Source organism: Gymnoscopelus microlampas, assembly GCF_963454915.1.
Source record: "Gymnoscopelus microlampas genome assembly, chromosome: 13".
Lineage (NCBI taxonomy): Eukaryota > Metazoa > Chordata > Actinopteri > Myctophiformes > Myctophidae > Gymnoscopelus > Gymnoscopelus microlampas.
Genome location: NC_139950.1, coordinates 38,895,606 through 38,919,130, shown reverse-complemented (window position 1 = coordinate 38,919,130; position 23,525 = coordinate 38,895,606). Strand labels below are relative to the sequence as shown.

The following is a 23,525-nucleotide window of genomic DNA, read 5'->3' as shown; positions in this document are numbered from 1 at the left end:
TCAAACATTTTTGTACTTTTACTTTTGGTACTTTAAGTACATTTTGATACCAATACTTTTGTACCAGTACATTTTTTATTCCGGACTTTTACTTGTAACAGAGTTCTTCTACATTGCAGTATTGATACTTTTACTTAAAGTTGTACTGTGCAAATTTCAAAAAAACGATTTTTTGCAGCCTCTGCTGGTCATTAGCGTCACTGCAGGCCGTTTGTTTATTACTGCGTTACCATTCGTTTTCACCGGAAGACGGAAGTGTTTCAAAAAGCGTTCTTTTAATTGTTTTATACGATCTGTGGATCGTTTCTCTTAGCCAGTGGAGCTTTAGTTACCGTGAGCTGTGTTTTCTTTTTCTGTTTTTTTTTTCGTTCTTCAAATCATACAATCTCTTAAAATCAGCGTGAGTTTCCTTTTGTTATTAGCGCGGTAGTTCCTGGCCAAACAGGAAACCGGTGCATTTCCGCTTCCATTTTCCGGCCAGATGACGTCATTATCGCGGGAACGTCAACCCCGACCCCGTTCAATAGAAAATATATAAATAAAAGGCTTTCGGGGGTGAAATTCATGGAGTGGGTGTTGTGAAACATTTGCCACTCACAAAAGATATACAATTTAACTTTAGTTTTATTGAAAAAGTTACCTAGCATTACTTTAAGTAAAACATTTGAGTACTTTTCCAACACTGCTGGTTTCTAACATAGCAACCAACTTTATTGTGTTCTCTCTCCGTCTGTCTGTGTGTCTCTCTTACCCCCCCCCCCCCCCCCTCTGCTCCGTTTTCTCCACAGGGACCAGTAACGGGTCAGTGCTGGTGTACAACCTCACCAGTGGTCTCCTCCACAAGGAGCTGAGCGTCCACTCATGTGAAGTCAGGTAAGAGTGCTGGTATAGCTCAGTGGGTGCACTGTAAAGTCCCGAGTGCTAATTTAACTCAAGAGTGTACAAATGGAACCGGGTCCATTTGGTTCCATTTGTACATTCTCAGAGTTCAATTACCACTGAGGATTTTACTTTGTAGAGCACAGCAGTAGCCCTGTCCAGGATTAGGGGATCAAAGCCTTGAAACTGTGTTATGTAAATCCCAGGGGTCAGTCTGTGTATCCAAACAATAGACTCTCCACCAATGGCATCAAGTCACTAGACCTTTTAAAATTACATAGTTTGGACGACTGACATTTGTGACAAAAATGTGTACATGTTTTGTTCATTGAATGCACTAAATATATGTGAGGTATTACACAACATTTATTGAATACAGTACATACACACACATTTAAAATGGTTATATCTGCTTACTCCCTATTGAATGAAAAAACTTTGAAGCTCAATAACATGAAACCACTCTGAACGCGGAGAGAACTTTTAAATTGCATGGTCAAATTCTCACAAACATCTATTTAACTGGGCTGCCATGTTCTACTAGAAGATTAGAGTTGCTGCTAATATTGGTATTGATGAAGTATGTAGGAGGTGATAGAGTCAGTATAAGCAGTAATAGAGTGGGTAATACAATTACCTTTGTTCCAGTTCAACCATGCTCCAGAACAGCCTCATTCCCCTGCTGTTCTTCTGTACCGCTGTGAAGGTTAATTGCAGTTTAAGGGGCAGCCAACCCTGATGAGAGTTAAAGTCAGAGTGGTAGTCCCCCCGCAGCACCATACAATGAAAGGGTCAAACACCAGCAAAAAGGGCAGGCCTCGCTTCATTAATTATTATCCTCTAACGAGCAGTAAAACTATTTCACCGTGATTAATTAGCCGCAAGATTGAATCAATTATACCGCTAAGAGATCGATTGGGAGGGAACATCATCCTTGCAAGCAGAACCAGGCTTTCCCCCAAAGAGATAAGTTTCTCTCCATAAACACAAACTCTTAAGAAACTTTCAAGAGATCATGACCAACTCTAATGCAGCCAGATATAATTATGCCATTTTTCATCTACAGGTGCTGTATACGATTCCCCTGTTGCAAAAGTATATAAACGGTGTATTTTAGAGAATTTAATTTTGAGCTAAACTGGGTTTATCATGCGGGTTGTTGTCACGACTCCCTTTAGGCTGTGTTCGGGTGGGTGGGGAGGGGGGGGGGATATTATAGAGTGTTGCTATGCCAACACTCGTGCACAATTTAGCCAACCTGTCCAGCGTGCCACCAGAAGCAGTTGGATTCTGCATGGTGTTCAGCTGCTGCTACAGTATGCAGCAAATCAATCTTTACTTTATTTCCCCAGAGATTTTTGTTATTTTTCTGTAAGATTTACAGCTCAAAGAATATGATTCACACACAGACAGACCTGGATTGGCTTTGCTTCCTTCAGAAAGCAGTGCTTTGTCGTTCCCTCTCCATTCATGACACTGCTTGTTACTGTAGCTGTCACTTAACACATGGACACTGCTTGTTAGCTGTCACTTAAAAATATCAGTGCCTTTTACTTATTCCATAAGCCCCCATCTCATCCCCGTGTTGGTACTTGTGTATCCCTTCAGTTAGCTTGTCTTCAGCATTTTGATTTGTTGACTTGATTTATGTCGCTACGTCAGAAGTTACTCAAATTAAACGATAAAAAAACTCGGAACAAATAAGCACATGAAAGTAATATGCACACCAGGGTGAAGACGCACACGCATAAACTGTGAAATAAACTATGCATTGGCAAATAACACAAGCACATGCATAATACATACGCACACGCACACACACACACGTTTGTATTACTATACTTGTGAGGACAACGATATTTATTTTGCCATTTTTAACCCTAATCCTAAAGCCTGAGTTATACTTCGTTGTGTGCAGGTGTCGCGCACCGAAAATAGCCTACGTGTCAACTACGTATTAATCAGGTCTAACTTTGACCATAACCCCTAAACCTAACCTGTAAATACCTAATCCTAACCCAATTCTGATTATTTTCCTAACTAGACGGGCACCACCCTACTCGGGAACGATGCTCAAATATATATACTAAACTGTGTCTTAAATTCTATAACCATATATTTTGTTTGGCTGGAAGCGAGGAACACAGGATTGAAATCAGTGTAGCAGGCTCTGCCTCAGCCTAGCCACACCAAGGGAGGTCCAGATAATTAGCATCTCATCTACATTTTGTGGGGAAATTGACTAATTAATCATGCGTATATTTAGCATCTCATTATGGCGCAATGCTTGCTTCCCATACTGGGCTCACCTCCCAGAATGTTGACTTCTCTTGGCTTGAGTTGCTAAGCATTGTAAACTCTTTAGTGGAATTCAGAGGTAGGCAGAAGAATTACTCATTGAAATAAAGAGTGTGTTTGTGTTTGTTTGTGTGTGCGCATTTATGCATGCATGCTTGCACAACAGGGGGATTGAATGGGTGAGTCTTACCAGCTTCCTGTCCTTTGCTACCTCTGCCCCCAACAACATGGGCATGGTGCGGAATGAACTGCAGCACGTAGACCTGCCCACTGGTGAGTCGATTACGCGTGCACACACACACATACACACAGACGCACACACACACACGCGCGCGCACACGCACAAGTGTGCCCCCACACACTGGGTGAGTACTGCTTCTGTCCCTCTTTCACTCACTTTAATTCTCTCTCTTCAGTGAAGATTCCATCCAGGGGTCCTACTCTAATTTACAATTCAGGCATTTAGCAGATGCTCTTTTCCAGAGTAAATGGCATGAACCCTATTCAACAAACAACAGGATAAATGGTCACATAAGTAAAGTGCAAAGAAAGGCAATTAAGTACTACAAAGATACTAGGAAACCTGGTAAACGTCAAACCTAGCATATGACTAAACAACATGCTATCTACAAAATAACATTTTGTAAATAACATTCTTACAGTAGCATTTGTGGCCAGGCAAATCTAAATAATATAACATACGTGAACAAGTGAGCAACATACTGTGTATCAAGTAAGCAACATACTGTATCTGCATAGTACAATTATTTAGCATCTATCACAAACATTTCGACAAGAAGGGACACAAGGAATGAGAAGACCTAGGGGGTGATACATACTGTGTATCTGCATAGTACAACTATTTTAGCATCTATCAAAAAAAGTGAAAAATAGGCCATGCTCAACATTGATTCATTTCACATTTTCAGATTCATAACATCTAGTTTAATAGTTAATCAATTCAGGAATGTTTCACAGCAGAAGAAGGGGAAGCGTTTGCCCTGACTGACTGTCGCGCGGGTTGCTCGACTCTGTCACTGCTCATTTGCATAAAGTTTAATATATCCTCAACTTTTTATGTGTCACCATTTTGTCAGCTACCAATGGAAATGAAGAACAACGTTCTTGTTGTCGTTTTGATGTGAGTGCAGGGTTAGGTTGGCTACGTTTAGTCGGTCGGTCCATCCAACACTTTGGTCCCAAACAACATGGTCTCAAAACTGGCTGGATTGCAATAGAATTGGCCGTGCACCTTCATGCTCTCCACCAGCTCAGTGGCCTTCTAGTTAGAGTATCCGCCCTGACATTAATTGGGAGGTTGGGGATTCAGTCCCCAGCCAAGTCCTACCAAAGACTATAAAAATGGCGGCCAATGCTTCCCTGCTTGGTACTCGGCATCAAGCATCAAGGATTGTCAGTCCCTCTGATATAGATATACTAGTGTCATGTCAAGGGGCTGTACTTGTACATCAAGCTGCCTCATGCTACGGAAACAGCAGATAGGCTACTGACTTTTGGACCACATGGCTCAGGTACCATTGGTTCCCAATGCTGCTTTCTTACTTTGTGCTCCCTTGAGAATTTGGTGACCCATAGCCGTTCCTCCAAGGCCTGATTGCCTTGTAACCTGGCGGATATACTTCCTGAGTGTGGTGGATGAACCCTAACCATTTGAGGGATGCTCTGACATTGCCTCTAGCGCCACCCTCAGGCCAAAATGTCAGATTTGCAGAAAAATAGCTCAATTTTAGTGTGGTAACCTTATGGCCTTTCCTCTAGCGCCTCCGTCATGGTCAATATTTGATATTATGTGCCCCCATACAATTTTCTATTTAAGTTTTAGCCCCACTACATTCTGATCATGTGGTTCACTTCAGACGATTGAATCCTTTGTGAGATTAGTATATCATTCTCTATTCTCTCTGTTAATCCCCTTACCTCTGTTTCTCACTGTCTTTAATCATCTAATCTATTTGTTCTACAGGAGTTGCTGGGCAATCTCCTCAAAATGTAACTTCAAACTAAATAGTCTAACTAAAAAGGCATTACTGAAGGGTGTCTGACTTTGAAAATGAGCTCTCATCATGTCTGGGGACTTGGTTGACGTAGCCTGCCTGCTGTGTCAATAGAATCATTTCCCCACCAGTGGCCATAGATCCTGGAGGGGGTAAAGAGGGCACATGGCAGAGTTAAGTAGAGGACAAATGACAGTAAGTTGGGAAGAGATGGATGGCGTTACTAGTCGACAAAATGTGAAAGGGGAGAGCTATAAAAAGTCAATGGAACGAGGAAAGGGGAATGAGTTTGGGAATAAAATATGGCATATGCCATGATTTTTATTTGCTCCTTTTATAGGCTCTTAAATATAATTTACCCATCAATCGAACCACTTGTTCAGTTTATTTCCTTTTTTTTCTTTTTTTTTTTTACAAAGTGGGTAAAATGTCTGTACTGTGCTCCTTGCCCAACATTACATTGTAGAACCCTCCCATGTTTCCTCTCCAATCACTGTCCTCATGGCTGCCTAACTGTCTTTCCCCATAGTGTTATATTGCCTTGGCTTATGAACTTTGCATTGACTACATAAAATAGGCAGCCAGTGTAATGGTTAAAAAATGGCAGCGATAGTAAATGTTCTTTCCCCTCAGTTCATTCAAAGGGCGAGCCACTTCCTTAATGACTTTGTGCTAAGAGTCGTCAAAGTTAACAGTCCACAGCATTAGCTTAGGTTACTGGCTATTTTATAGCACACACTCCTAATTGTCCTGAGTTCCTAAAACAAGTTCATGTGTGTTAAAAAGACTTACTATACTGTCAAAGGAGACCTTGACTTTAAATTTAGCTACTACCCGTGGAGAGATAACTGAGTTTGGGTAGTCCTGGCAGCATCATCCTCCTGCCTCCCAAGGTGTGGAATGACCTCCACCCCCCACGCCCCCGCAGTCAGGATTGCAGTCTAATGCCTGATTTATACTTTGTTCGACGCCGGCGTCGCGCATGAAAATCTGCAAGCTTCTAGATCTGCTATTTTCTGTGCAAGACACCGGCACATACAGTAACTAAGTATTAATTAGGCTTCACTCCCAATTTTCCACTGGTTCTTGTTCAAATAGGTTCAAGGTTGTATTATTTCGATAGACATACTGTATACAGTACTGTTTGCCACTGGTTTAGACACATGCTAGGTTAGATGTTTACTTAGTTGTTACTTTGTAGCGTTTAATTGTTTTACTTTTGAACTCTATTTGCATTTGACATTTACCCTGTCGTTTGCTTACTAGGATTCATGCCATTTATTGTTGCTCCGGCAAAGAGCATCTGCTAAATGCCTGAATTGTAAAGTGCTGACATTTATTGTTTCATACCAATTCTCAAAATGTATATTTTGTGTGTGTATGTGTGGAATGCTCGTGCCTTCCTACCTGTACCCATACACATCCCTGTGTGTGTGTGTGTGTGCTGCTACTACTGGTTATGCTGTATGTCCTTGAGACGCGCGTGTCTGACAGACACCGCTGTGATTACAACGGCCCGTCGCCCCGGCTGATCATCTCTAGGGGTACACGTACGTTAATGGCCATCCAGTAATCAGGACGCTAGACACCGGCCATTGTCAGAGGAAAACTAAAAAGGAGATGTGAAATGTTCTGTCCGTATTAGCCTGATTACAGTAACGCACGCACACACACACCCAAAACACTAACTTTTTTGAGGTATTTTGCCACAATGCTCCACATCATACCGGTCCCCAGACAATTGGTGGAGGTCAATTTTGCTCTTTGCTGTTGCTCTTTGCCTTTGTTGTCCCTAGATCACCTTTGGGACCTGTCTGCTTCCCCTCTCATGCATTTTAAACAGACCACCGGGAGGTGTCCTCTCCCAAGTACATCAGCACTTCCTTACAAGGGTGCGGTAAAAGCAAAACACCCTGCAGGTCGTTTAATATTCGTTGACATTTTGCATAATGTCGTCTGCGGCCGGTGGAACCCCATGAATAAAGAAGAGATCAGACCAACTGCTGCTTCTTCAATCCTGCTCCAGCAGGGAGATTAAACCAAGACCGCCTGATCACTAAAATGAAACGATCTCTACAGTATCAGTACAAAGTTATTACATTTACCAGTCTATTTTCTTAGTTTTTCTCTTCAATCTTTACCCCAACTTCAACCTTTTCTCCTCCTATCTCTCTTTCTCTCTCTGTCTCTCTCTCAGGCAGGTGCTTTGCATTCCGAGGGGAGAGAGGGAACGATGAGCCAGCCATTGAGATGATTAAAGTGTCTCATCTCAAGTGAGTTCCAAGACCCCTTCAAAACAACACCCTTAAACACCACACCACTACACCCTTCAACACCACTCTCTGTAAACACCCTTCAAAACAACACTCCGACTCCCTCAAACACCACTCCACTACACCCTTCAACACCACACTCAAACACTCTTCAACACCACACCCAAAACCAAACACCCTTCAAAACAACACCCCAGCACCCTTAGGGCGGATTCAGACTGGGTCCGATTGATTGGAATCGTTCCCGAGCACAATTGCCCTCTCCCCGCTGGCCAGCATTCACATTGGCCATGATTCTTCCGTACCTGATTACACTATATTCATCTGTAATGGTACTCAGGGGGGTGCTATGGACTATGGGGCTTTGGGAGATAGGGAATGTCATGTGACAGAAGAAGAGTCACTTGTCAGAGTTTAGAGCAGGATTATTTATTTATTTCATGTCAATATTTAAATGGAACTATCAGAAGGTATAACCCAGGTAAAATAATGTGTCACTCATGTGATACATAAATGATCAGTCCACTTCCTTCTTTTGGTACGGATGGCTTTCACGTTGCAACGTTCCTTAGCCAAGTACGCACGAATCGTACTCCAGACCACCTCTCCAGGCGTACTCGGGTACGGTAAGGTGTTCCGAACGCCGGTACGGAACGCAGCGTTCACACTAATCACAACATCTGGCAAGTGTGGTCCCGGGTCTGCACCCGGGACCATAGTCTGAATTCGCCCTTAAACACCACACCACTACACCATTCACTCCACACCGCAGAACCCTTCTCCACAACACCATCTTTGTCGTAAGCCGATAACCAGAGACAAATGTCAATGAGGTTGAGTTGTTGACTTGGCAACCAAAAGGAATGCGGATTGCATTCGAGTGGAAAAAGAACAAGAATGAGGGATGAGACAGACAGACAGACAGACGGTCAGACAGATCAAGACAGACGGACAGACAGACAGACAGACAGACAGATCAAGACAGAGAGGTGGGGAGGAAAGGAGAAGACTGCAGGGAGACACAAAGCCAGCTGTGTGATGAAGGAACCTTGATGGAAGTTTAAAGGAAAGTGTAGATGACCGTATGTAGAGCTTCAGTTCTCTATGTTTTATCATCACTTAAGCTGGCCAGTGAAGTTGTATGTAGGGAAGGGAAGGACACACTATCATTCCAGGGATCTGCTCAATGTTTAACACACAGTGTACACTCTGTCCAGCTTGACATGAGCAGTTGGTGGGTTTAATGCCATGCTCAAGGACATTTAGGCATAGTCAACTTTCCCAACCAGCTCGGGGCTTTGAACCGCCGATCTTTTGCTCACAAACCTGCTTTCACCTCCAGGTTTCCAATTACCTGAGTAATGCTCTTTTCAAAATCAGCGTTTTAAAAATTGTCATGTCACGGTTCCTTTGTTGTTTATGTTGTCAATAATATGCACTCAGTCTGACCTCAAGTTCTTTGAGTTGAGAGTGCCTAGTCTGAGATGAGCTGCCATAATTTGACCATAAATGAATGAGCATCTGTACGATTGCCATAAAAGATCTTACTGTAGTTATCTTTATTACAACTGAGGACACTGTCAAAGGTCTAGACTAGCTTCCAACTTCTAACAGTCTGCATTGTACCCCCGAATCAACACTTAGCATTTATTATTATTATTATTATTGCTGTATGGCCTTGGCCCTCACTGAAAGTTACCTTGGTGTTTGACTATGTTATTTATGGTGTTTATGTACAGTACTTGCAGGAGAAATGGCAATCATTGCATGCCTTTATTGTACACGATGTGGTCTCAAACCAAACCAGTGTGGACAGTCAATACTTCATCCAAGCGGCAAGAGTAGCTGCCATCTACCCTTTCAATTTCAGTGGAATTAATATCTTGAGCCTGTGCCTGCAGTCCCATTCCCAATGGTCATTTGGAAACTTTCCCAAGCCACACGCGCCTCCAGTTAAACTCTAACTGACTGAAGAGTGTTGCTAGGCTACTGAGATGAGATGTTTCTATCAAAGTAGGTGGCGTGTGGTCATTTGGAATAAATGGCCTTATAGAGGGTCCAGTTTCATTTGGCAGCGAGCATCTCTAGAAGCTCTTTCAGTTCCTCATCATGTCCCGTCCGTCCGTCCGTCCTCAGGCAGTACCTGGTGGTGGTGTTCAGAGAGAAGCCCCTGGAGCTCTGGGACGTCAGGACTGGTACCCTGCTTCGAGAGATGGCCAAAAACTTCCCCACCGTCACTGCACTGGTAATGACAAACTCATAGCGACACACACACTTCCATTATATATCATACATTTATAAGCGCCATAAAAATCCATCGGTCCAGAACTCCCATGCTGTTTGCCTCTCCATTTGGGTGATAGTGTTCGAGTGTGTACTCTGCCTCCCTACCGGCGGTTGTAGTGGCCATTTGAAAGATTAGTCTGGAAAAAAATCTCCTTGGCTCAGCATGGAACAGTAGCTTCATTAGGCTGAAGAAAGGCCCATAAAAGAAGAGTTATGCTGGACAAACTTTACAGTGTGGCAGTAAATTCCTCCACAGTACAAATAACAGCCCAGTAACCTTAATAGTGCATGCTGCCTTCCCTCATCGTTGCCTCATTTCCATACTGATTGCAGCCTGCGGTCCAACGGACTGCAGCCTCTATGTTCCCACTGTACGATGGGAGAAGCTGTTTTGTGGGTTTTATTTATAGAAGTGTTGTTATGAACCTATTATAGAAATAGCTTTTTATCTCCTGTCTCTATCTCAATATTTGTTTGTATTGTAATTGTGTGTGTGTGTGTGTGTGTGTGTGTGTGTGTGTGTGTGTGTGTGTGTGTGTGTGTGTGTGTGTGTGTGTGTGTGTGTGTGTGTGTGTGTGTGTGTGTGTGTGTGTGTGTGTGTGCGCAATCTGTTTATACATATAAACAGGAGTGGTCCCCATCTCATAATCTGAAGAGTCTAAAGAAGAAGCAGATGGCAGCCAGGGAGGCTATGGCTCGGCAGACTGTGTCTGACACTGAGCAGAGCAGTGTGGAGTCATCTGTCATCAGGTCAGCATCACAGGCCAACAGCGCCGCATTAGCAGTCAAGTCATGGAAAACCTAGACAAGTGCAAGGGCACTGTAAACTCCTCAGGGTTCATTTAACCACTTTAAATACCCCATGATATGGGCCAGAAATCTTCATATTCGATTCTACATATCACGTGATTCCTGTGAATCCAGTAACTCTCATTGATTTGCGATTACAGCAGCCAATGGGACGAGATTATATCAGTGACAGCCTGGTTTGCGTCTGCCCTATCGAGGTGATCAAACGGACTGTATGAAGTAGCACATTTTGAAATTTAAACCATCAGCTGTAGATGTAATATTAATCAGTATTCAACAACTACATCACTTATTTATCGTCTAAAATTAACCCATTAAGACCGGGAACGCATCTGTGTGTCATTTTTAGATTTCGTTGGCTATTCAAACATTTTACAAGCTTGTAGATCTGCTATTTTTGAAAAATTGTGAAAATGTGTGCAAATCTTTGAATATATATTTTTTTCAAATAAACATTTGTAACTCAAATCTTTGCTTCTGTCTTCTAAATCCTAACAGTTTTTGTATTGTTTTTGTTTACTTATGTTGCTATAATATTAGTGGTTCTCAAACTTTTTCATGTCAAGGACCACCCAAAATGATATGTATTTGGCTAAATATTTTGTTTCAGAGACCCCCTAGAAGCAAAGATTTTAGTTAAAAATGTTCGCTTAGAAAATATATATTCAAAGATTTGCACACATGTTCACAAATATTTTACAAATGTTTTTAAAAAAAATAGCAGATCTACAAGCTCATAGTGCAGCACTCGGTGCCGCGCTATGAGCTTGTATATCTACTATTTTTGAATAGCCAAAGAAATGTAAAATGACAGAGATGCGTTCCCGGTCTTAATGGGTTAATAGGCTGTTTACAAACAAGCAGCGAGAGTGCTGCAGCGCACTCTCTCAGTTACACCTCCACGGCTGTCTGCTCCAAGCCGCCCTCAGAGAGCCGCCTGGCCTGTGTGCGCTCTGCCAAGCTCTGTGCCTGACCAAACCACCTGTTGATTATCCGCCCACACCGGCCCAGCCCCAGCGACTTCTATAATCTTCATGAATAAGCATGAGCAAACTGCTTCACATGAACAATGTTGGCGTATTTAACCCATTAAGACCTGGAACTGTGTCATTTTTAGATTTGAGCTAAAAAAGCATTATTTTACACTTTGGGCTATTCAAAAATAGCAGATATACAAGCTCATAGCGCGGCACCGTGCCGCGCTATGAGCTTGTATATCTGCGGCCAAATACATATCATTTTGGGGGTCCTTGACATGAAAAAGATTGAGCACCAGTGATATAGAAACATACGTTTTTCAGAAAACTGTTGAGATTTAGGAGACATGTAGAATCGGCTTCAGGTCTCAATGGGTTAAGTGATTCGCTAGGGAATATCATATTTTATAAACCCAGATTAACGGCTTAAAGAGAAATCCACTGTGTACAATTTTACCACTTAAAGCCTTATTTCTACTTGACGCGGCGGCAATAGCCGATCAACAAGCTCACAATACATCGCATCACGTTGGGATAAATAAATAAAGTCATGCTGTGTAGCATTATTTAAAAAATAAATTGGTGACACCTGATAGCTCCACAGCATTAGTGCCAGAGGATATTTTGGAACACAATACGTTGCAAAACATAAATAATTTCCGGTACATTTCTGTGACAATATTATTTGGGGGCGAGTGTCGGCCCCCGACAATAGTATTTAATAGTGTCTAGAAAAGTTGTCATTAAACACATTTATGGGGAATTGTTAGTGTGAAAAATATACCAGTCAACATTACGGTATATCATAAATAACTTTTGTTTAATTTATAAAATGACACAGTATGACTTTAAGTATGTATGCCAAATGCCCGCCTATAATTACATGCCCACATAGGGACGCCAGAGTTAATCAAGTTAAGAGTGTCTAATTTAACTCTGTGAGTGCACAAAAGGACCCATATGGTCCCTTTTTTTACACTCTGAGAGTTCAGGATTTTACAGTGGGAGTGAATTAGATATTAATTTGAGACCTATAGAAGTTGAGCAGTTCCTTTTAAAAACAGTATGGGAAGCTTTTTAATTGATCAATTAAAAACGCTATTTGATAATTGCTAATCTAACTATATAAATGGCGACCGACTTCCGCACCCTCTGTGCGGACACCCCACAGCTCTGTTATCGAATAAACAACGCACCGCCAGACCACATGTCGCCAACTGACTCGCCACGGCGGCCGCGCTGAATTTACGCGTCGCGTAGGGGACATCTCATTGCTCACTACACCTTTTCCACCGCGCAACATAATTAATTCTACTCACCAAATGTCGGACAAAACGGAAGGGGAGGCAGCTTCGTACCGTTTACCGTGCGCACGACCTAATCACCACAACAACAGCAAGCCGATGCGGGGGTTTTTTCCTTTTTTTCCCAAAAATTTTTTTGGTCACCATTTTCTCCAGGAACCATTTCTGGTGTAACGCCACCGCCAGCATGCGCTGGGGTGATGTCATCATTATGCAACCCGGAAGTACAAATACCAAGGACACGTCACTGATGTCAGTCGGGTTGCCAAGTTCAGGTTGGCATGCCAGGTTCTCTAAAAACAAGCGCCAGAAACAAGCAACCACCTTCATGAAAAAAAAAAAAACACCGAAGGGGTCCGCCATGTTCCAGGGGGGTCCCCGCGCGTCCCAACACTCCACAGGGGGTCCGTCGACCAGCAGGGGGTCCGCGGGGGTCCCCCTCAAACATCAAAAATATATTTTTTTCAATTTTTTTTTTTTTTTTTTTTTACTTTTCCACAGTTTTACTCCAGCAATTTCAGTACCCCAATATACACGCGGCCACGCTGGGCCCCGTGCGCCGCTGGGGTTGAGGGGGGCGTAGCCCCCCGAAACTCTAGTTTTCATATATACAGAGATGCCCTGGTTGATACCCAGCCTTATAGTGTACGTAAATATGCATTATTTTGAATATCAGGCAAAGGTCAGGTCAGTCAAGAAATCACAACCTTTCTTTGATTTGATATCTTAGATCCCTTTCTGAAGAAATCACAACCTAAAATGTTGGTGGAGATGAAGAAATGTTTTTGTGTGTGTGTGTGTGTGTGTGGTTTGCCCTCACAGTCTCCTGCAGGATGCAGAGAGTAAGTCGGAGACCAGCCAGAACATCTCAGCCAGGGAACACTTTGTGTTCACTGACACTGATGGACAGGTGTACCACATCACTGTAGAAGGCAACACAGTGAAAGATGGAGCGCGGATCCCCCCTGACGTGAGTCCATACACCACAGCTCTCTATTGCACCAGTTTCTTTTCATTTAGATCAATTGAATTCTGCATTCTCAATAACATGAAAGTTAGCGTGTAATCCTGGGCTCACACCAGCAGCGGCAAAAAACAACAAAGAGGCCGGAAGCCTTTCATTTTCAGTGGTTGCTGAGCTACAGTACACTGAACGACATGGCACGGCACTTTGTGAGCAGCGACAGCCAATCAGAGGGTAGATCTAATTATGTATTTTTATTGATCACAAACGGCAATCAAAAGGCGATCGTTTGGTGTAGATGAGCTGTCACGTTAATCAATCCACCGTAAAATCCAGAAAAGCGCCATGGGCACGTGAGTGAACCTGTGTCTAGCCAGCCACAATGGATTTTGCCATTTATACACACACTTCATGAATCCATTGCAATTGTCAACAAACCTTTGAAAATGTGAGTGTTGGGGTGGGGGGGGGGCTTGCCAATTGTAACCAATTGGCAATTATTGGTATTTCTTTTTTCAGGCTGCAGCCAATTTCTAGGCTTCTGACTATTTGATTCCGATTCAGAGGGCTGCGATGATAAATCAATGCATCTTGATGCATCCATTTTTATTTTCAATATATGATTTTTACAAGTACTACACTGTAGTACTTGTTACTTTTAATTAAACCAAAGTGCATTTCTAATTATCCATAATGAAAAAAAACAGATGCATTTACTTCCATTATCTTTTATTGATGACGAGATGTGAGGTTATACATGTATCTGCCAACATATTTCCCAGGATTGTAAAGAGCCAACAGGGAAATAAACAAGAAGCTTATATTATATTAATAATCATCTTAATAAAGTGTGCAATCAATCAATCAACAGTAAATTAACACTGACTTCTGCATATTCTGAATCACTAATAACTTAAAAGGCTGCTCTTATTCACAAATTTATATAGTTGTCTTATGCTATAGCCTCATTTTAATAAGCTTATATAATACAGTATAATGGTTTAAATACAAGTCTTGACTTGTCCAGTGAACTGGCATGAATTGCTCCGAGTGACGTGCTGCGGTGGAACTATTTTTACATCGACATGAAACGGGAAATTATAATAAAACGATCTCATTTCAGCCTGAACTTTTGCAACATTTATTTAACACATTCCATGCCACAGGTTACTCTCATAATATACTCACCAGTGCCAACGTTGTATCGTTGTTTTTTTGTTTTTTTCACGTCGCCATAGACCTTGTTAAAATCCTTAAGATTGAGCTCTGCACTGTTTGTAAACATCGCGGAGATCTGCCTGGTTCGACCAGTGAAAACCACATGTCAAACGGAGCCACCATGTTGTAGGTGGAACGGTTTATGTTAAACAGTGATCAGAGAGGAGAAAAACTACAAAGAGAAAATGGCGTTTCAGTTTCTTCATCAGAACGGAGGCCGACGGGATCGGCAAAACCGGATCCCGAATAATTCCGTTTCCGGTGGTGCTACAATGAAATGTGCCGTATCGAAAATAGAAAAAAGTGCAATGTGAACTTTTTTTTGAAAAAAAGAAAAAAGCACCACTTTGCGTAGGTCTACGCGACTGGCACGTGGCGTCTTTAAATAGGTTCGCGTAGATCTACGCGACTGGCACTCAATGTGTTGATATTAAGATACATGAGAAATGTGACAACAAGGAGGAAGTTTTACCTTGAGGGACATGCCGAGTCTTTTAATTTACCGCAGCAGCAGTCTGACAAACGGATGCGTTTCCGCTCCTTACTCCTCAGGCCTCCAGGCCTTGATGAAGAGCAGCCGAAACGTGTCCGTTTGTCAGACTGCTGCTGCTGAAACACAAACAATTATTTTGCGAGTGCTGACAATTTCTTGACTGTTTGCTGTGAGTCTGCATTTGTCCCTGATTCCTTAAACTACAGTCAGTAGAGCACGCTCAGCTCCGGACTTCAGTCCTATAGTATTTTAATCATTTTATTCTAATTTGACACCATTAACAAACATGCAAAGATGCACAGAAGTAATACTAACCAGAGAGAAACGGAATAAGTGTTAAGATGCTGATATTTTCCTGTCGATCTGACTATCAAAAGGTTTAACCACCCCTCTCAACCAGAATGAATATTCCTTCCGATGAGTCCAGATCTGAATATTCTCTTTCAATTGAGGTGTTTACGGGATGCATTTCGGGCTGTCATTCTGGATATTAGTGAAATATTAGGGTCCATATAAACGCAGTTTCAGTGAGCACTGCAGATGTTTCTGCTCTCCGCCACTTCATAGGACTGCGCTTCACGCCGGGCTTAACCTACTTCTTAAAGTTGATGGCATCCGACACAGCATGGCTTCCAAGTGCAATTTGAAAAGGCTTTCAGATAGCATAATTAATTAGAAGTTATCTGGCTTGAAACCTTTATATATAATTGCCTACCTTGCATCTTAAAATGTAAATTCAAAAAATGTCTTCAGACTTATTGCACTGGGACAATTGCTTATCTTCCTTCTTTTGCATTGGGCTACAGTGATATGCATATACCTTGAACAATGCCTACACAATGCATTACCAATGATATGCTAATGTGAGCTTTGTGTGAGGTGTGTGTGAGCTGCATTGTAATTGGTGCTGTATGCATGTGTCAGCATGAGTGATCAGACTATTTTTTGGGGGGGGGACATACAGATGGTCTACTTTTGTGGATGTTAGAATTACAACAGATTCTTTCCTTTTTTACATTTCATTCATCCATAGGCTTTCTGAAAAAAACGTTCCACATTGGTGGGCCGTCATATACTTTTGTGTGTGTGGTCACTGGGGTGGTGTAGTGTACGTTGTGTTTTTATGTGCACCGTCTGTGCTTAGCAATTTGTAGAACTGTTTCTTCGCTGAAGGTGGTGGCGACAGCGGGACATTAACTAAGTTATAAAATAAAATAAATGCATTCTCAGCATTAACCTGGGTTTTAAGAGTAAAATGGCATGCATTTGTTAAATGGTCTGCATTTCTAAAACGCTTTTGTCCAAAGCCATTTACAATGGGCATTACGTTCACCCATTCACACACATTCACACACTGATGGCGAAGGCAACCATGCAAGGAACCACCCTCATCGAAAGCAGTTATGGGTTCAGTGTCTTGCTCAAGGACACTTTGACACTAAACCAGGAAGGGATTGAACCTGGAATTTAACAGTTCCCAAATGACCACTCTACCTCTTGAGCCACAGATGCCCCATGAAAGTGAGCTATCACCTAGTAAAGCTGCCTGAGTGCAGATTGTATGATAATTACCATCTACAGCCATTCGTAATGCTCTCAAAACCACTCTCGCAAGGCGAGCGGGCGAGCATATGCCCTGAAGTACAGAGTAGGAATGAAGGACTAATACAATTATTTACTGATACCTTTGGGAAGTAAACAGCAAAAACAGAAGGCATTTCAGAGTCGTTTCTCTGTTTTTGCTGCTGTCCAGTTACTTGATGAGCCAAATAACTGGACAGGTTTGAATGAACTTGCAAGTAAAATACTGTATTTATATAATGGAGAAACATACGTTTGTAAGCGTTTACAAACGTTTACTTATACGTTTCCGGGTTGATTTTCAGCTTCTGAAAAGCAGAATAAGGAAATGGAACATTACCAGCTGTTTGCAGCAGGGTGAGGGAGAGATGTCTTGCATGGATGTTTCAACAATGGGGAAGGAGTCACGCACCTTCATTATAGGATCCTGCAAAAATGAAAAGGAAAGAATGAAAAACGCTTGTTTTTGCTTTTAAGGGAAGATGGGAAAGGGATGAAGGGGAGAGAAGGGCCGGCCTCAGTGGCTAACGGTCAATATGTGAGGACACAATAGTGTACTGTAGCTCCGACGAGTATAAACATCATCATGTGCCTCTCTCCGTGATGAATATGATATCTCCACAATAAGGTTATAATAATAAAACCACAAAAACAGCAACAGCACTATAAGGCAGCGCAGCTGAAGCAGAGGGTATCATCCTACACCTGACTGTCACAACAGCTGCACCTGCAGTGGTTTCACCAGTGTCCCACTGTGCCGGTACATTTATGTGACACACAGGTGTGCTGCTGATACGTTCCAAATGTTTACTACCTTGAAAGAAATTCGTGCCTAAAAGGTGTCATATGAATGACACCTTTTAGGTTTTTGTTCTCGTCGCACCGCTCATTTTCTTTATCCTCGGAGACACATGTGCCTCATCTGCAAAAAATGAAAAGCATCAGCCAGGCTACATTAGGTGTTTTCGTGGATTTTTTTTGTGTGGGGGAGGGGGCAATGTTACAGCACAACAACAAGACCTTATGTGCCATGCTGAGTTACATGATTGGTTTAATTAATGTTGTATTCATTATAATAACTTTGCCAGTAACTCACCAATAATTTAAATTACATTTTACAATTTAGGCATTTAGCAGATGCTTTTCTCCAGAGCGACTTGCAAGTGCGAGATCAGTGCAGGGAGAACAATTTAGTGCCTTGTGAAACTAGGATACCAGGTTATCAACGAACCTAGCATCAGGATTTCATCAACCGTCTGACATTAAGGATACATTTTTGGGCTTTTGGTTGGTCAAGATGACTACACAGCAACAACTTGCACAGCTTAGTTACATTTGAATGCAGTGCTTTTATCTGCTCTAAATAACATGCTATCCAAATAACATTCTGACAAGAAGGGATACTAAGTAACCTCAATAATTGAGTATTATTACCATGATACATGCATGCATGCATGTACATACATGACATTATGATGGTCGCACACCTGGTGTTTGTGACTTTATATTTATTATAGGCAGATGTCATCACTCGTCAGTCTCTCTGCCAACCTATTGTTCATGGCTGTAATTAGATACAACAAGGCATTTAATTGAACATTTACTGACTCTTTGTGTCCTTTGTGTTTCATCACCTTGCCTTTGTTAGAGTCATCACATATGGTGGTATGTTGTTGACTACCATACAACACAATTTCGCTCACAACCCCCTTACCCCCCCCCCACACACACACACACACACACACACACACACACACACACACACACACACACACACACACACACGCTTTTGGTTGGAAAACATCCATGAACAAGTAGTCTTTCAGTCTTCAGTGTCATTCCGACAGAGTACTGAATCACTGCACTGTGTAGGCAATTATATGAAGTTGTCCTTTTCTGAGCATTCGCTTATATTGATTAAAAGTCTATTCCACTAGCTGCGCCGCTTGCATGCCCTCTTAGCCTATCAGGCTGACAGGGAAGGTGTACCTGGGGGATTTAACCCATTCAATCCGGGAACGCATCTCTGTCATTTTAGATATATTTGGCTATTCAATAATCAAAAAATTACACAGATGCGTTCCCGTTCTAAATGGGTTAAAGCGTTATTAGTGAAACGGACGAAGTTTCTACGCTGAAAAGATTTGCATATCCCAATAGGTTTTGTAGCCGGGTGATGTAGGATCTTCATATCTCTGTCAGGGAACTGATGAAATTGCTCCCTTAAAGTTCTATCGCATCATTCAGCACCAGTAGTGCTCTGAAGGTGATCTGACATATAATGTCACACCAGCACTTTGTCTTTCCCTGCTGCTATCGCTTTGACTTATTCTGATGTTTTTACCACTTGGCGTTTATTCCTTTTCCCGTTCACATCCAGACACAACAAACATCAAATGTTGTGGGGATGGTTTGTTATTTATGTAATCAGGAATAGCTGTTTTATGGGCTGAGATTTGTTTTGGAACGAATGCAATTATTGGCCTCTACTGACTGCATTGTAAACTTGAGAACATCAGTATTTGTGGTGGTTTGCCCACAATATGGGGATGATCTTTTGTTTTATACATAATCATGGGTTGTTGATAGATACCATCAATAGATGAGGTATTGTTCACTATATATATATATATATATATATTCACTGCTGATTGACTGTAAATATTTATGAATTTGTATCTGTATTCTAGTTGGCTGACACTATGCACACATCAGCTTCACATCACTGCCGATAGTCTGTACATACAGTATATATCCACTTAAGCCCATATTACTGGTGATTGACTGTACATGACACTATATTATAATTTTATCAATTAGATTATACTATTGTATATCTACTAATTGCCAACCCGCTCAGTCCAATGTAGATGTCCAGTTCAGACTTAAGTCTTCTATTTTATATGCCCATATTACTGGTGATTGTTTGTACATGATACTTATGCATATATATTTGTATCTATTAACACATTGAGTGCCAGGGGTTTTTCAAAACAGGGTACCTCCAGTGCCTGGAATTTTAACCATTTTTGGACCTTTTTCAAGTAGTCACAAAATATTTTCAGTGATCACAGTCCTGGCGTCCTCACGGTGATACCCTCATTACACACATAGAGGTCTCGTACAATCCGGGGAAAAAGATTAAAAACATTCGGTAATCCGTTCCATAGTTGCAGCCAGTTGAAAATAGTCGAAAATACATCGTAAAAACAAAAAGTACACAGGAGCCGAGATACAGGCTTTTGAAGTCATAACTTAACCAGGAAGTGGATTGGAGTCTAAATCTTCGTAAAATGATATCTCCTGGTGCTGTGAAGGAGAAAAAAAAAAAAAAAAATGTTTTTTTTTTTTTTTTTTTTTCAAAAACGGCCATAACCGTTTTTGGCACACCTTGTTTGGATTATGAAAAACGGTCCAGACCGTTTTTGGCACTCAATGTGTTAATGGATCATGCTTAATTATCTAAATACATTTGTATTATTTATTTATTGTTGCCTTATGACTTCTTGTGTATCTCTCTACTCTTACCTGTATCTGCATTTCATCCCTACTGCATTGCTGCCATGACACCTGAATTTCCCTCAGGATCACGGTCTACCTAGATACGCACCGGCAGTTTTAGGGTTTTAGCCGGGATGTCTCGGATTGTCTTCCAGTCTGCAGTTGATGCACGTTTTAAATTCCTGTTGTCATGCAGCGTGTTGACAGGCAGAGAAAACAAAACGGTAAAAGATGGCCAACAAAACAGACTTTTTGGGTGGGCTCGTTAACAGTTTAACATGATGTGGGCTGAATGGGAATGTGAGAGAGTGTACTGCTAGTGGGCTTCCCCTTCTTTGATGGCTTATTGCAGTGGCGTGCACAGACATTTTGAGGGGCAGGTGCTCAAGTAAATTTTACTTTTTTTTGTTTATTTGGTCTGCTCTTTTTTCCCTCTACACCTATACCTCTTTGCCAAAAATAGCCGATCTACAAGCGTTGTGAGCTTGTAGATCTGCTATTTTTGGCTAAAGTTCTCCTCAGAAAAGGGATGCTTGGTTTCGAGTGGTTATGGTAAAAAGAAAAATCATATCACATAAAGATTTGGCGGACCCCCTGTAGTAACTCTGAGGACCCCCTAGGGGTCCCGGACCCCCTGTTGAAGACCCCTGCTGTAAACTGAAAAAAACAACAACTTTTTTTTCCTTTTTTTCAAAAGGGCACTTCTGGTCAAGAGGGCAAAGGGCAGGTGCTCTAGCTCCATCTAGAGTCTATCTGTGCACGTCCCTGGCTTATTGTATGCCCCTTCATCGTGTCTGTAATCTCTTCCTGTATTGCAGGGCAGCATGGGCAGCATTGCATGCATTGCCTGGAAAGGTGACACACTGGTTCTTGGAGATGTGGATGGCAATCTGAACTTCTGGGACCTCAAGGCCCGTTTGTCCAGGTAACAGCTCATGCGTCTATTTTTTTTTAGAAATGATAAGAATTGATGTCCCTGCCATGAGTGATTAATGGTTTTGACTTTAACCCAAATCAGCGTTACTACATTTAGCTGGGTTAATTGCAGCATCATCTTACCAATGCCAGGGTTCATATCCACACCACATGCACACAAACACTTTGTGTGTGTGTATTTGTTTTTATTGTCATACACTGCATATACTGTACATCATTGGTTCTCAAAGTGGGGTCCGGGGACCCTCAGGGGTACTTGAGGGTGTTCCAGGGGGTACCCAGAAAAATGTGTAAATATAGCATCAGAATAATTATGACTTTTTACACTTTGGCTATTCAAAAATAGCAGATATACAAGCTCATAGCGCGGCACCGAATGCCGCGCTATGAGCTTGTAGATCTGCTATTTTTGAAAAATCGAGAAAATTTGTGCAAATCTTTGAATATATATCTTTTAAAGCGAACATTTGTAACTCAAATCTTTGCTTCAGGGGGGTCCCTGGAACAAAATATTTTTAGATGGGGGTCCGTGGCCGAATACATTTTGGGGGTCCTTGACATGAAAAAGTTTGAGAATCACTGCTGTACATAATCATATATTTTCAAATATTTGACAAAAATATGAAACACAAAATTGTTCCATTGTGGTCTTGTTATGTGGTTTATATGTTCTATAAACATTGTAGGCTGCAGGTGGAGATCTATGGAGGAGCTATGTAGTAGCTAACACCAGTTATTAATTGATCTCATAGAGGGCCGATTGACTGTCAGCCAAGCAGTCTAATTATAAATGGTCTGCATTTATAGCACCGTTTCCCAATGCGCTTTACATTTCACATTCACACACACATTCTTTTTACACACGGATGGCGTCGACAGCAAAGCACCAACTTGCTCGTCATGATCCGTTAGGGGTTCAGTGACTTGTTCCAGGACACAACAAGCTTGTTCAAATGTAAAACACTACGGGTGTGTTCGGAAATACAGCACTGAGCGCACTGGCCAATACAAACTAATGTGTGAGTGCGCTCCAGTGCGCAATTTCCGAACGCACCCTAGAGGTTCAGGCTCACACCTACGTCACACTTTCGACTAATGTGTCTGAGTCATAGTGTTGGGGGCTTTGTCAGAGTACCCGTTGTACCCGTCCCTTTTGTGCCCAGATGTGGAGATGTTTGTTTCGTTGTCGTTCCTTGTCCCTTGTATGCCCATATATGGTGATCCCTGATGTCATCAGTATATGCCCATATATGGGCATATTGGTTGGATATGGATCGGCGGATTTTAAAATAGGATACATGGGAGTTAAGCTCCCATGTACTCAGCTCACGTAATCAGTCTTTTCTCCAGTGTACAATGTCTGTTTTCATCATGTCCGCTTCTGAGCAAAAGAAGGCAAACAAATAGAAAATAAATTATATAAAAACAATAAAGAAGGTTAACTAGTGCAGTTGTTTTTTGTTGTTTTTTGTTTTACAAATTGAGTTTCCCTCAATTGTTGTATGAAATGTAAACAAATAGCTTTGACTAACTTGACTTATTATTCCAGGGGGATCCCTACTCACCGTGGCTGGGTAAAGAAAATCCGCTTTGCCCCAGGAAAGGGCAACCAGAAGCTGCTGGTCATGTACACAGATGGGGCAGAAGTCTGGGACACCAAAGAGGTACATTAGCAGAGAACCATACAAAACACAGTCCAATAGCACTAAGGGACAGTTTGAACGTATGGGATGGTCCACTGCCTAGGGGTACCAGTGCAATGTGTACAGTATATTTCTCTCCCAATAGTTTGTGTTTCCCCCTAGATGTACCGCTTTGGGGGAACCTGGGCGGGATGATGGGGAGTTATCGAGCTAACTGCTTACACGTTAGCTAGATAACTTAAAGTTTTAAGAAATGTAAACCTAATATTCCACCATTTCTGGTAATTAAGCTCTGCTGTGTGCTCATACAGGTATGCACAGTGACTTCATAGGAAATTCATTTTGAG

General features: G+C 41.9%; 1 protein-coding gene across 2 annotated transcripts in view; it reads left to right on the top strand.

Annotated features, from left to right (window-relative positions):
- Positions 1-23,525, top strand: part of wdr11 (WD repeat domain 11) — a 95,657-nt gene that overhangs the window by 48,697 nt on the left and 23,435 nt on the right. For both annotated transcript variants that reach the window (XR_014602080.1, XM_084076315.1), the window contains exons 11-18: positions 789-873; positions 3,344-3,450; positions 7,390-7,465; positions 9,602-9,710; positions 10,380-10,501; positions 13,665-13,812; positions 21,418-21,524; positions 23,085-23,199. Coding sequence is in view for 1 of the 2 variants with exons in the window: in XM_084076315.1 (XP_083932441.1) it covers positions 789-873; positions 3,344-3,450; positions 7,390-7,465; positions 9,602-9,710; positions 10,380-10,501; positions 13,665-13,812; positions 21,418-21,524; positions 23,085-23,199 (869 nt within the window). In the remaining variant the exon portion in view is untranslated. The remainder of the gene's footprint in view (positions 1-788; positions 874-3,343; positions 3,451-7,389; positions 7,466-9,601; positions 9,711-10,379; positions 10,502-13,664; positions 13,813-21,417; positions 21,525-23,084; positions 23,200-23,525) is intronic.